At 45.6% G+C, this 14,953-nt stretch overlaps 1 protein-coding gene across 1 annotated transcript in view; it reads left to right on the top strand.

Moving 5' to 3' along the window:
* Positions 1-13,914: 13,914 nt before the first annotated feature.
* CACNB2 (calcium voltage-gated channel auxiliary subunit beta 2) overlaps positions 13,915-14,953 on the top strand; it is a 765,511-nt gene continuing 764,472 nt past the window's right edge. The window contains exon 1 of the mRNA XM_030199481.1: positions 13,915-14,130. Coding sequence (XP_030055341.1) covers positions 14,050-14,130 — 81 coding nt within the window. The 5' untranslated portion in view covers positions 13,915-14,049. The remainder of the gene's footprint in view (positions 14,131-14,953) is intronic.

Below are 14,953 nucleotides of genomic sequence, written 5' to 3'. Positions count from 1 at the left end.
TAAGACAGTCTTGGGGTGGAACACCTTTGTTTTCCCTGGATGAGCGTCTGACAACAGGTTGGTCTGACCTTTCCGCATCCTCTAAATCTGAGAGTCCTTCTCCAATTGATTCCCCTTCTCCAACTGTACTGTCTTCTTCAATGATCCTTTCTGTGTCTGCTTCCTCTGCCTGTTCCTCGTTAGATACAGGTGAGTTGCTTTCAGACATCTGCCTTGGTATGGCATTTATATACACTGGCATGTCTATTATGGTTCTAGTTTCATATTCTGGATGATAAGGCTCATCTGGGATAATCCAGCCTTTATCAACCCTTTTGTTTTCATCAAAATATGTAACATGTCTTATGCCAACAATGCCAGTTTTCAGATTCAAAATTCTATATCCTTTGTGTCCTGGAGCATAGCCAACTAAAATGCCCCTTTCTGTTGTGGAATCCAGCTTATGCCTTCTTTGCTTTGGTACATGAGCATATGCTGTACTTCCAAATGTTCTTATGTGTGACAGGTTTGGCTTCCTACCATGCCATGTCTCATGTGGTGTGCGCTCAGCGCCTTTAGTTGGCATTCTGTTTTGTAGGTACACTGCTGTGAGAATGGCTTCCCCCCATAGTCTTTTAGGGAGATTGCTATCTGACAGCATACATCTGGTCATTTCCACAAGTGACCTAAATTTTCTCTCTGCAACAGAATTTTGCTCTGGTGTATATGCTACTGTTGTGATATGTTGAATGCCTTCTTGTTCTAGAAATGTGTGCATGCTTCGTGAAGTGAACTCACCACCATTGTCGGTCTGAAGAACCTTTGGTTTTCTTTCAAATTTATTGCTCACCATGGCTACGTATTTCTTCAGCATGTCTGTGACTTGACTTTTCTCTTTCAGCAAATAGGCCACACAATATCTAGAGAAATCATCCAAGAATATTAGCACAAATCTGTTATTTCCCAATGATGGGATATTAAACGGTCCACATAAGTCACTGTGTATTAAGTCCAGCACTTTATTACTCCTATTTCCTGTGTATGCAGGAAATGAGGGTCTTACACCTTTTTGAGTAACACAGTCTATGCATTTCTCAATTTTACCAGCATTTGCACTTATCTGAATGTCAGTGGCTAGTTGCATACTGTAAAGATCCTGGATCACCTTAGAATCACGATGTCCCAGGCGGCGGTGCCAGATTTCCGGACTACATTTACCATCATTCTTCCTTACTTGCGCCATATGTGAGGCTTCACCTGAAATGCTCAGTTTATAAACATCATTATGCATAAAAGCTTCAGCATACACTTCATCATTTTTAGAGATTGTGCACTTACTGTTTTCAAAATGAATCACAAATCCCTTCTTATCTAATGTAGATACACTAAGCATATTGCAAACTGCTTGGGGAATATACAAGACATCACTTACAGGAATTTCTTTAACTTCATTAGACACTTTGCATTTTAAGAATCCAATACCTTTTGCTTGGATCTTAGCAGTCCCTGCGTTTGCAGTTTTAAGAATACCTTCCTCTGGACACATTTCCTGAAAGAAATCCTTACAATTGGTTAAATGGCATGTGCTCCCCGAATCCAAAATCCAAGTACTTTCATTTGAATTATTATTTACCATAGTCAAAGATTTTTCTGCCATTAGAAAGCCCTTGTGTTTATCTTTGTCCTTCATACATTTCCTGGTTTGAAAATTCTTTAGTTCCATTGGCTTAGGTGAGCTAGAGGGAGTGTTTTGTGTTTCCTTACACCATTTAGATACATGTCCCTCCTTTCCACATGAGTAGCAAATCAGCTTGCCCTTGGGTGGAGTTTTCCCATAGCTCCGCCTTCCTCTGTTCTTTGCCAAGAAATTTGTTTCATTTCTCTCTGACTTGCTTTGAGAACACATCTCCTCAGAATCATTTATTATGCATTCCTGCCTTAGTTTTGATGTTGCCTGTTCAAAAGATTGCCCTTCAATGGCCTCATTTACAGACCTAAAAACATCAAACTTCTTTGATAGTGAGGTAAAAAGAAATGCTCTTTTCAATGCATCACACATGGGAATTCCAGAAAGTTCTAACTTTTGAAATGAAGACATAAGATACATAATGTGATCATTACATTTACTTTTATCCCTTAATTTGGTTTCATTCAACTCTGCCAGCCAAATTGGTTGCTGCTTTGCATATGTAGTTGCATACATAGTTCTCAGTTTATATAAAATGTCCTTTGGTGTATCTTTTCCCTCCACTAATATGGCTTGTTTCTCTGAGAGAGCTTCCAAAAGCATGCACTTCACATAATAGTTTGCATTGTCCCATTCAGCCATATTTTCAGCTGTTCTGTCTTGGTCTAAGCACATATCTAATCTTTTTGCTCGAAGGAGACATATGAATCTTAGTTCCCACTGCTGATAATTAAACTCAGTTAATCTAGGCACCTTGAGAGAATAGAAAAATGGTGAATTTCCTCCCTCAGCCATTTTCTTAGCCTTCTGTCTGCTGTGTGGGGGGAGAGAGAGACAGACTGAATCTTTCCTTTAAAACTTAAGAGAAAAATGTGGCCTTTTTTACTGCCTGGTAATATTTCTCTTCTTTTTTCAATTCCTGGCCCTGGGCCCATAACCCTTTTGTTGGATTATTTGTAGTAAATAATTAGCAGATTTTAGTACACACAGCTTCAGCTTTAGAAATGTTAATTTCTTTCTTCATCTCTCTCTCATTCACCCCAGAATAATTCACTGCTGAGTCACTTTAAAGTTGAAGTAACAAAACATCTGTTTACTCACAGTTTGCAGTTAGATTATAATCAGACAGGCTTATATATACATATTACTATACATTTGTATTATCAGCTCCTTCCATGTGCTTAGATGGTAATGGATGCTCACACCACCATAGATCCTCTCAGGTTAGGAGAGATCATGAGCTCCATGTGCTCCATGTGCTGTGTCTGCTGCATCTGCTGTGTCTAACCCCCACAGGAAGTTGCATAGCTGTGTGACCTCTCTAAGTAATTCACATCAGAGGTCACAGAGTAATCACAGAGAAATAATAGGTGACAGGCAATGCATGTAAAATACAATTACATTCCAACAAGAAGGAGCTCAGAAGAAAGAGAAGGACAGAAGGAACAGACAGAAGAAGGAGAAGACAGCATAAGAAGAGAGCTGAGACAGAGAGCTGAGACAAAGACACAGAGAGCTGAGAGAAAGACCCAGAGAGCTGAGAGAGAGAGAAGAGAGCTAGAACTGATGTCCTGCTTTGTTTGCTGGCAAATAAAGAAAATTACTCTCTCATTCTGGTGTGTGCTGTCTGACTCCTGAAGTATCACAAATTCCTATCTCAATTCCTGCAACAATTCTTGGTGGCAGCGGTGGGATGAATCCTGCATTAATCCCAGCACCCAACTGACTGGAGAACATTCGCCGGGTATGTATTCTGTATTTTGTATTGTAATTCTAGCTAGAAAATTGTAAACCAGCCCCTCAAAGAAAATTGAGGAAGGAGAGCCTGATCAACTCTCAGCGAAGGCCCTAGTACCTTCTAGTCGCGGGGACTAGAAGCGAAAACGCTTGAGCTTATCTGTATCTGAGAAATCTGAAATTGTTGGGTGGGATTTTCTGTATGGAATGTGTGATGCGTGAATGATTATTGAGTGCGGACTTCTTATAGCTGCATTTCCAATTAACGCGAGTTCAATTGGTCAGCAACGGAAGGAAGCGATTGCTGTCTGTCTACCTAGTGTCTCGAGAGTGCAGACCCCTTACTGCACTTTCAAAAAAATTCCCTCCCTTTTTGTGTGTTGTAACTGTAAGCATTATGGGTGGGACATCATCTAGACAAATTGCTACCCCCCTAGATTGTATGCTTAAGAACTTCAAAAAAGGCTTTTTAATTAATGACTATGGACAGACTTTAAGCTCAAGTACTTTAAGAACCTTGTGTGAAGTTGAGTGGCCATCTATGGGAGTGGGGTGGCCCCCTAGTGGCAGCTTAGATATTGAAGTAATCCGGAAGGTCTACAGCATAGTTGTAGGAGAACCAGAATATTCTGAACAACTCCCTTATATAGATTCCTGGGACAGCCTTGTGACTGACCCTCCCTCCTGGTTGAAAACTTATATGGGATCCCCAGTAAAATTCATGTTAGGCCGTGTTCAAAGAAAGATTAGAAAATCTAAACTAGAAGAGGGAAAGAGCCCTAGGAAGCCTACCACCCAATCGGTGGCTTCCGCCCCTACCCTGTCTGAGAAACCCATACTCTCTGATGACCCCTCAGACCTTGAGCCACCACCTTATGGCCCATTGTTGGGGTTCCGTGCTACCCCCAGAGATCCACGCCGCCCAGCCCAAGCTTCTCCAGCACAGGCTTCTCCGGATAGTTCTTCCCCTCCTGTGCCAAACCTGCCACACCCTAGGTTGGACTTTTCACCCGGCCTCTACCCTTCTGTGCCACATCCTCTCCTGTTAACCTCTGAAGACCCGCTTTGGGTTCCACTCCCTGACTCCTCAACTCCCGACAGCCCAGCCTCTCCTTCTAATACCCCTACCCACTCATTAGGGGCTCGGCATCCCTTTCAATGGACTGAATCACCTGTGACCACCTCTCAGTCTATGAGTACCCCTCCCCATCCCTCAGGGTTTCAACCTACCTCCCCTGAATGGGTTAGACCCGCTGCAATCACTTTTGAGCATGATAGGAGGGTAGCTCCTAGCTCTACCTCAGGTTCCATTCCCACCTCCTCGAGAGTTCTGCCACTCCGACAGGTAACCATCACTCGACCGGATCCTAATAATGAGGGTCAGGTTATACAGGCACAGGCCTATCAGTATGTACCCTTCACAACCACTGATCTCCTGAATTGGAAGACGCATTACCCCTCTTATACTGAAAAGCCTCAGGCAGTGGTGGACCTAGTGACTAGCATTATGGCCACCCATAACCCAACCTGGACTGATTGTCAACAACTTCTCCTGACCCTCTTCACAACTGAGGAGAGGCGGAAGATTTTGCAAAATGCTGAGGCCATCACGCGAGAGCGTGTCCCCGGGGGGACACAGGACCCAGAGGGATGGGTTAGAGCTCGGTTTCCTCGCGCAGCTCCAGCTTGGGATCCAAATGATGGGCAGCACTATGAACTGTTGTCTGGCTATTGCCGGGACTTACTGGAAGGTATGAGGAAAGGCATAAAGAGGCCCATTAATCTGGCAAAGGTCTCTGAAATTCTCCAAGGGGCAACTGAATCCCCTGGGGCCTTTCTAGAGCGACTAATTGAAGCCTACAGAACATACACCCCATTTGACCCTGAAGCCCAAGAAAACCAGAGAATGGTGAATAGCGCATTGGTGGCCCAGAGTATGCCAGATATCCGGAAGAAGTTGCAGCGTCAGGAGGGATTCGCAGGGATGAATACCACCCAGCTAATTGAGATCGCAACCAAGGTTTTCATTAATAGAGATCAGGAGGTGCGCCGAGAGGCTGACCGGAAGATGCAGAAGAAGGCCGACCTTTTAGCGGCAGCCATTACTAATTCCACCCTTAACCGAGGTCGACCTCTAGCTAATGGGAAGCCAAAGTGGGACCCCGGACCACCAGCCAGGCCCCGAGATTCCTTCAATCAATCCCGGCCAAGGGGGGAGAATCCCAGACCAAGATTGGAGAGGGATCAGTGTGCCTACTGTAAGGAAAGAGGGCACTGGAAAGATGAATGCCCCCAGAGGCGCCAGGGACTGAGAAGGGGACCAGGAGATCGAGGAAGCCGAGGCCGAGTTCGAGAGGGAAGATATGAGCCTGCTGAATCTGACATCATCGGGATAGCCGAGATGGCAGAATGGGACGAATAGGACAGACCGGGTTCCTACAAACTGGGCTCCCAGGAACCTATGGTCAAGTTAACTATAGGGAGCCGCTCAATTCCATTCATGATTGATACAGGAGCTGAACATTCTGTTGTGACGGAGCGATTAGCGCCTGTGTCTGGAAAAACTGTCCGAGTGGTGGGAGCCACGGGGGTGCAGAACCGGAGGCCCTTCCTGACAACCCGTAGATGCCAATTAGGCTCACACATAGTCACTCATGAATTCCTGTATATGCCAGACTGTCCAATCCCTTTGTTAGGTCGAGACCTGCTGTCCAAGCTTAGGGCCCAAATTTCCTTTGACTCTGATGGCCAGACTTCAGTCTCCTTTCGGCCCCCGACATCCAGCCCTAAGGGTATATTGAGTTTCTGCTGCCCTCTTGAAGAAGAATGGCGGCTGCATCAGTCGCATGGCCAAGTTGACCTACCCCTGGCAGACAGCTTTCAGGTCAGTGGGGTATGGGCAGAAGATAATCCCCCAGGGTTGGCCCGAAATATTCCTCCTGTACATGTAGATTTACTTCCAAGTGCCCGGCCAATCCATCTTCGTCAATACCCAATTCCCAGAAAGGCTTTGGAAGGGATTCAAGCACATCTGAATCGTTTGTTATCCCATGGAATTATTCGTCCTTGCCAGTCTCCATGGAATACGCCACTATTGCCAGTTCAGAAGCCAGGGACTGAGGACTACCGGCCAGTCCAAGACTTACGAGTGGTCAACAAATCCACTATCTCATTACACCCTGTAGTGCCTAATCCATATGTCCTGTTAGGATTGATACCTTCTGGAGCTACCCATTTCACGACACTAGACCTAAAAGATGCCTTCTTTTGTATTCGGGTGGCCCCCGCCAGTCAATTGCTTTTTGCCTTTCAATGGGAAAACCCAGTAACAGGAAGGAAGCTTCAGTATACATGGACCCGCCTGCCACAGGGGTTCAAGAATTCCCCCACCATTTTTGGGACAGCCCTAGGGCAAGACCTTAAGACTTTTAAATCTGAGCCTTCCAGGCGAGTTTTACTCCAGTATGTAGATGACCTCCTGATTGCAGCAGTGACTCAGGAAGAGTGTTTTGAGGCTACTAGAGAATTGCTGGAGCTACTCTTGGATGCAGGCTATAAGGTCTCACGCTCAAAGGCCCAACTTTGTCAGTCAGAAGTGAAGTATCTGGGCTTTTGCATTTCCCAGGGAAGTCGGAGACTGGATGCTAGTAGGAAGCAAGCGGTAGCTGCAATTCCCCAACCCAAGTCCAGAAGAGAAGTTAGGGAATTCCTGGGAGCAGCTGGATTTTGCAGAATTTGGATTCCAAATTTTGCATTGATGGCGAAACCCCTTTACCAGGCCACAAAGGGGGGTGAAAAGGAACCATTTGAATGGGGACCTACTGCTCAACAATCCTTCATTGCCATAAAGAAAGCCCTACTCCAAGCCCCTGCGTTAGGCCTTCCTGATGTGGAGAAACCTTTCTCATTGTATGTCCATGAGCGACAGGGGGTTGCTCTGGGTGTGCTGACCCAGATGATGGGATCCTGGCAGAGGCCTGTTGCATACCTGTCTAAACAGCTGGATGGAGTGGCTAAAGGATGGCCAGCCTGCATGAGGGCCATTGCAGCAACAGCCTTACTGGTCCAGGAAGCTGATAAGTTGACCTTGGGGCAAGAACTGGTTGTTAAAGTCCCCCACGCAGTTCTCACCCTCATGGAGTATAAGGGCAACCACTGGTTTACAAATAACCGTATGGTTAAGTACCAAGCTAGTTTGTGTGAGAATCCACGGATACACCTGGAAACAGTGGCTACATTTAATCCCGCCACTCTTTTGCCAGCATCTGAGGGACCACCAGATCATGACTGTATCCAAACTATGGATGAAGTGTATTCCAGTCGACCAGATCTTAAAGATGTTCCTTGGAGGGACCCAGATGTAATTTATTTTACAGATGGAAGCAGTTATGTGGAGAACTCCAAGCGATTGGCAGGCTATGCTGTGGTGACAGAGGACAAGGTGATAGAAGCAAGAGCCCTGCCCCAAGGAACTTCAGCCCAGAAAGCAGAACTTGTGGCCCTCATACGAGCTCTGGAGTTAGCAGCAGGACTGGTAACCAACATTTATACTGATTCCAAGTATGCCTTCACAACTCTACATGCTCATGGAGCTTTGTATAAGGAAAAGGGACTCATAAATGCTGCAGGCCAACCTGTTAAGTATGGACCTGAAATACTTCAGCTGCTAGAGGCTGTGTGGGCCCCTAAGAAGGTAGCTGTCATTCATTGCAGGGGACACCAAAGAATAGATACTCCAGTGGCCCGAGGGAACCGCCATGCTGATCGGGTGGCCAAGGAAGCTGCTCGAGGACCCCCAGCAAGTACTGTGACCCCCCTGTTCCAAATTCGACTGCAAGAATGGACGCCTATGTATACCCAAATGGAAGAGAAATGGGCTCAAGAAGAAGGTGCAGTAAGGAGACCTGATGGCTGGTTACATCTCCCTGATACCAGAGTTCTGGTGCCACGCCACCTAGCTTGGCCTGTAGTGTCTCAAGCTCATGACCTATCACACTTGGGGAAAACAGCACTAGCCCGTCTACTCAATCGAGTAGTGGTGCTGGAAGGATTGGATAGTCTGGTTGCCACTGCCTCTGCCCGATGTACTCTCTGTGCCCAGAATAATGCCCGCCAGGGACCCCGTATTCCACCAGGAGTTCAGTCTAGAGGACTAACACCCTTTGAGTCCCTAGTTATAGACTTCACAGAAATGCCCAGGAGCGGTAGGCTCCGATATCTCTTAGTTATGGTCTGTACCTTTTCTGGGTGGGTGGAAGCATATCCTACAGTCACTGAGAAAGCCACAGAAGTAGCTCGAGCTCTCCTTAGGGATGTCATCCCCAGGTATGGACTGCCCCTTGCCATAGGTTCAGATAATGGTCCCGCCTTTGTTGAAGCTACACTTCAGGCCCTGTCCCGCGCATTGCGCATTACCTGGAAATTGCATTGTGCCTACCGTCCCCAGAGTTCAGGGCAGGTTGAGCGGGCAAACAGAACCTTGAAAAATAGCCTAGCAAAGATTTGTCAGGAAACCCAATTGAAATGGCCACAGGCATTGCCACTAGCCCTCTTCCGCCTCCGATGCACCCCAACTAAAGGAACAGCCCTCTCTCCCTTTGAAATTGTGTATGGGAAGCCCCCAGCCATTTTACAGGGAATTAAGGGAGACATAGGGATTTTAGGGTCTGCCCAGGTGCAGGAGCAGGTAGCCCTCCTGGGTAAGATAATTTCTGAGCTTCAGTCTTATGTGAGAGAAATAAACCCTGTCCCCTTCCAGGCTCAGGTACATTCCTTCCTGCCAGGGGATAGAGTTTGGGTGAAAGATTGGAGGCTTCAGCCTCTGGGGCCCCGATGGAAAGGACCTTTTACTGTTTTGCTTTCTACCCCTGCAGCTGTGAAGGTCGCAGGGATTACTCCATGGGTCCATTGGTCTCGAATTAAGTCTGCTGACCAGACTGAGCCCAGCACGGATCAGACGGAGCCTAGACAGTGGAGAGCAGAAAGAGATCCAGCGGAGCCATTGAAGTTGCGCTTGACCCGAACCAAAGAATCTACTAGCTGAAAAGAAGGGTCAACTGTATACTGCAGGAGCGGCTGAACTTCGGCTTCACACTCTTTCTTGCCTGATTCTGGCTTTCCTGGAATTTGAAAGCTTGATCCTTGTCAGTTGAGGGTCTATCCCAACTGGTATAAGAACTCAAAGACTGAGAACACTATATGAGAGTAATCTGTGATTAGCACAGACTGTTGAAATATTATTGCTTAATTAGTTTGCTGTATTTGTTTTAGATTAGGAAGAAAGAAAATGTTAGTAGTTTGGATGCTTTTGTTGTTTTCTACTCCTTGCCTCCTTGTTCCTAATACCCCAACTCGCTCCAACCTTTGGTTACACTCTGTCCAGGAACTAATTAGTCAGGCAAAGATTACTTCCCCTTGTATTGTGTGTTCCCGATTTTCTCCTTATACCACAGATGTCCCAGCTGTACCTGTCCCTGTGCAGCTCCCAGCTCTTATACCTCCCTATTTTTCGAGTTCAGGTCCTTGGAGCCAGGATTATACTTGGTGGTCCTTTTATAATGCTACTTCCCCCTCTGACTCTTCTCTAAGGCCTGTTTTTACGTCTCCCTATCCAGCCTCTGGAGTGTTTTGTTTAACAAGAAGCATCTCAACTGTTCTTCCCATTCCCTGTAACTATACTAATGTTCTCCCAGAAAAAGGAGAATCTGTGTGGGTAGTTTCTCCAGGTACTCCTATGTGCCCTACTACCATACCTGTAGATTATGACCCAGGTGATTATCTGGCTCCTAAGCGTACCACTGAGAAGACTATAGTGTCCAAGCTTATTTTCTACTTTCATAAGTCCCCGGGGTATGAAGAGTTACTAACAAATGAGCAGCCTGTCACAATTGGGGATTGGCGCCTATGGTGTGCAAAGTCTCCATTTCGTCTTCGTTCCCCCTGGGATAGGGGCTCGCATTATGGGCACCCTAAGTACCCTGTCCAGCCTGAGCCAACATTTATTGGGAACTTTCCTCACCCTCTTCTTGGTCATTACTGGCTCTGTGATAATGTCCTCCACATATGATTTTTGTGTATTGGTAACCTTGAATTATTTTCCTAAAGTTATTCCTCTCAAGCCACTATCCCCGCACCGCTCTAAGCGAGAGGCTTTGTCCTTACCCTCCTCCGTTGCCACAGAGGATGAGGCGATTGAATTAGCCCTCCAGTATATCAACTCTACTTATCCTCTGACTAAAAAGAGACTTGTAGCCCTTTCTGCCACGGCCTGGATTCCAATTGGAGGCCCGGTAGCGGGTATTACTGAACTAGGTATGGCTACCCGGAGACTTCAGTCCCTACTTCATGTTTTAGTTCATGAGCTGAATGTGGTAGTCAATGCATTGCAGGATCAAATTAATGAATTAAGTATAGTTTCTCGGTATAACCGTATGGGTCTTGACTACCTCTTTGCAGCCCAGGGTGGTCTCTGCACAGTGTTAAATTCTTCAGAGTGCTGTACTATTGTCATAAATAGGACGCATGTAGTTAGGCATGCCATGGATAAAGTCCTACAGTTGGCTAGCCTTAATGTGGAAGATTACCGAGGAGGATTAGACCTTACCTCCTGGTGGTGGTCATTGACCTCCTGGATACGTCCCTTGTTCATTTCCCTAATAGTCTTAGTTTTACCAGGGTTGTTGTTTTGTTTCTTGGCCTCATGTGCTTCGGCAGTATGCCGTCGGACCTTAACAAGTAGGGTAATGGTGATTCACAAGTCTATTCCTAGTTAGGATCACTATAATCTCCAGAGTTTGAGTTGTGAGACTTATCTCTGCATAAGCTGATTTTAGTCTCAAAGGGGGGAATGAGGCAGCCATGGGCAAAGAATAATTCTGAGAAATCATATGAAGGGTTAATTCTGTTAAAAGCTTGGTATTTGAATTGAATTCTTATTTCAAATTTCAACTCTTTACTCTGTAAGTGAAGTGAAGGTATGCCAGATGGTTCAGATTATATTGAACTCTAGCGTTTGCCGGGCTGGGTTAGAAAGGTCAGAGACAGGAATTTCTTTCACCCTGGTGAATGATGAAAGCTGGCTCAACATCTGTACATTATTAGGCATACTGAATAGTTTTGTAAGCAGGCAGTTTGTTTAGGATTAAATTGAACACTGCTTAGAAGGAAATAGTTAGAGTCTAAATAATTCTAGATATAAATGAGTTAGATTTTAGAAGTTCTTGCTTATAAGGAATACTGATTCTGTGTATTTTAGAATATGTTCTATTCTCTGTAATTTCTATGTAGAATACCTTTTTAAATCTAATGTTACTCTCTGCTGTATTTTCTAAGCAAAGACTGCAGTGAAGAGGTCAAACATGTGTTTTGACTTATCTGCAGTTCTGGCTGGTTCAATGTATAAGCTGATAGGTGAACGAGGTCAGGACTAGTCAGCTCTCTTCTCCTTGATTAATTGTAGGTAAATGTAGAAATGGTCCTGAATGCCATTAAGTAAGATTGGCTTTTGACCTCTTTAATGAATACCAGAGTTTAGTTAGCAGTTAGTACTAGGAATATGAGAAATCAATCATAATAACATGTAAGAGATTGGAGCCCAAATGTCTGGTGTAAGGGGCCCCAGGTCACAGGTCAGTTTGAGGAATACCAAACCTATGTAACTGATATTTCAAAAGTAATGATTGGTTGAGGTAAGGTAGCCAATCAATTCCTTAACCAATTGGAGAGTAAGGGGGGGCAAGGCTAGGAGGGGGATAGAACAGTATTTAAGTGGGAGAAGAAGCAGTTTACGTCAGAAGGAGCTCAGAAGAAAGAGAAGGACAGAAGGAACAGACAGAAGAAGGAGAAGACAGCATAAGAAGAGAGCTGAGACAGAGAGCTGAGACAAAGACACAGAGAGCTGAGAGAAAGACCCAGAGAGCTGAGAAAGAGAGAAGAGAGCTAGAACTGATGTCCTGCTTTGTTTGCTGGCAAATAAAGAAAATTACTTTCTCATTCTGGTGTGTGCTGTCTGACTCCTGAAGTATCACAAATTCCTATCTCAATTCCTGCAACAGTTTGTCGTGTATCCTCCACTCAGTTTTTCTGTCTTTTCTGTGCTAACTCTTCTTTAATGTACACGTCTGACTGCACTGGAAAAGGTACACTATATAGTTGCAGCCTGTATGCCTCACCCACTGGTGCCCTCAACCCTGCCAGCTTTGCCACCACCAATGACAGGAGATATTTGCACCCCATCATATTTGTGCCCTATGCAGCCGCAGGTTTGGTACAACCTCTAGTAAGGTGCTGCCCATAAACATCGATGCTATGTACCCTCAAAACTCTGAAATTAGCTGGAAAATAAAAATCTACATGTACAATTTATAAACACTTAGGAACAGAAGTCCTAACTGTATGTATAAGTAAACTTAACTAGCCTTTTTGCTGGTCCTTAAAACTACCTGCACAGTATCAGGATACCCCATTCCACCTGAGCTCTGGATTTGGCTAGCACTTAGCAGCGGCACACACAAAGCACATTATTATTATTATTAGCATTTGTATAGCGCTACCAGATGCAGGCAGAACTGAACACCTGACACAAAGAGACAGCCCCTGCTCAAAAGAGCTTACAATCTAAATAATACAGACAGACAAGACAGTTACTGGTGAGGGAAGTACTGGGTGAGAAGGAAGGAAGGAACAAGGGAGGGCAAATGAGTAGAGACTAGGAGCCAAAAGCAGCAGAGAAAAGGTGGGTTTTCAGCATGGATTTGAAAACAGGTATTTTATTTATTTTTTTATTACATTTGTACCCCACACTTTGGCTTACATGGGGCAATGGAGGGTTAAGTGACTTGCCCAGAGTCACAAGGAGCTGCCTGTGCTTGAAGTGGGAATTGAACTCAGTTCCTCAAGACCAAAGTCCACCACCCTAACCACTAGGCCACTCCAGAGATGGAGTTAGACCTATAGTCTAGGTCCAGGAAGTCATTCCAGGCATAAGGTGCTATGAGAGAAACTGAACGAAGCCTGGAGTTAGCAGTGGAGAAGGCGTGAGGGGGGGGGGGGGGGGGGGGTAGGGGGTAGGGATGACAAGAGAGATTTGTCCAGTGAGCAGAGTTCACCGGAAGGAATGTAGGGGGGAGAGATGAGAGCGGAGAGGTAATGGGGGGCTGCAGAGTGGATGCATTTAAAGGTCAGTACGAGAAGTTTAAACTAGGACCCTTGGCGAATGTCACTGAACGGCATCCTGTGCAATCCAGTGTGAAATATACCGAATTGTTTTTTTATGCCATTAGTCCTGTCCTGCAATCTTTACAAACACGGACGCCTGCCCGAAGCCGATCTGCAGAGTTCAGCCAGGCGCCACCCTCTCCGCCCTCCCTGGCGTCGTCGTAGGAATCACCGTCCCTCCTCCCTCGTCCCCGGGACCCCGCCCCTTCGCTGGCGCCCCGCCTCCTCCCCTCCCAGCCCCGGGCGCCAGTGGCAGCAACCGCAGCAGTAGCTTAAGCGGCCGGGGCAGGAGCAGGGCAAGCCCAGAGCCAGGATCTGCAGGTGTTTCACTCAGACTGGACTGGATCGTATTGGATATTGTATTTGTATTCATGATTCGTTTTTGTTCTGGGCTGTCTTGAAAAAAAAATCTCTTTTATTTACCTTATCAAATGGTCCACAGCAACATGTCCAAAACGCCATCTGCTTCGCAGGAGATCCAGATGGAGGTGCTGGAAAATCCCAGCGTGCAGGTAGGTACTGCCACTTCGCTTCTTTCTTACCCTTTTCCAGTCCTAGTTGTGCTCTGGTCCCTGCATCCCACCCCCTTCCCCCACCCACTAATCCCGGGGCCACACCAGAGCGCCCACTGATGGGCTTGAGCATCATCGGCTGCAAGGTGGAACATTAGTGCTGTGTTCCGCTTTCAAAACTTTGGGGGTGTTGAAGTATTTTGGTTGATGAGAAGTTGGTTCTCCTGAGTTTTGCTTCAAACCTGAGACGCCAGCGCTGTGTGCATTTGAAAGAATCCTTGTAACAGTATTTCTAACAACAGCAAGGTTCCAGTAAACCATAAAAAATTGTGAAATGGCCTTAAAAAGTTCCAACCCACTTTTTTTTTTTTAATAGCAGAAACAAGTTTTCTGGAAGCTTAAGATCTTAAGATAACGAACATCCTTTATTTGTGGGATGTAACTTATCTATACAGCCCTTCGTATCTTCCGATCACCTACTTTGCACAGCCGTGCAAATCTCATTTAAACAAGGGAAATAGTTGCAGCTGTAAATAAGGAAGAAGGAGGACCTTCTTTATAAACCTAACGTTTGGTTTCATGTCTTTGAAAACAGGTGTTTTTTTTCTTCTTTTTTCACGAGCTCCTAGATCTTTACCGGTACAAGAAATTTTTGAGAGGCTTCTTGCTTGTGGTCACATAGACAGTTTTCTCTAAAACCATCAGTTAATATTACTGGAGTCTTTAAATCTGTTAGTGGCAGCGTTTGAGGAAAGTTTCCCAGATGCTTTAAGATGTGCCACCACCTTAAAACAGTCAGTATTTCACATTTCCACTATGGGTT

The sequence above is a fragment of the Microcaecilia unicolor genome, chromosome 1 (genome assembly GCF_901765095.1).
Source record: "Microcaecilia unicolor chromosome 1, aMicUni1.1, whole genome shotgun sequence".
In the NCBI taxonomy this organism is placed as follows: Eukaryota; Metazoa; Chordata; class Amphibia; order Gymnophiona; family Siphonopidae; genus Microcaecilia; species Microcaecilia unicolor.
Note: the sequence above shows the minus strand (reverse complement) of the source record. Positions and strands in the feature narration are given on the sequence as shown.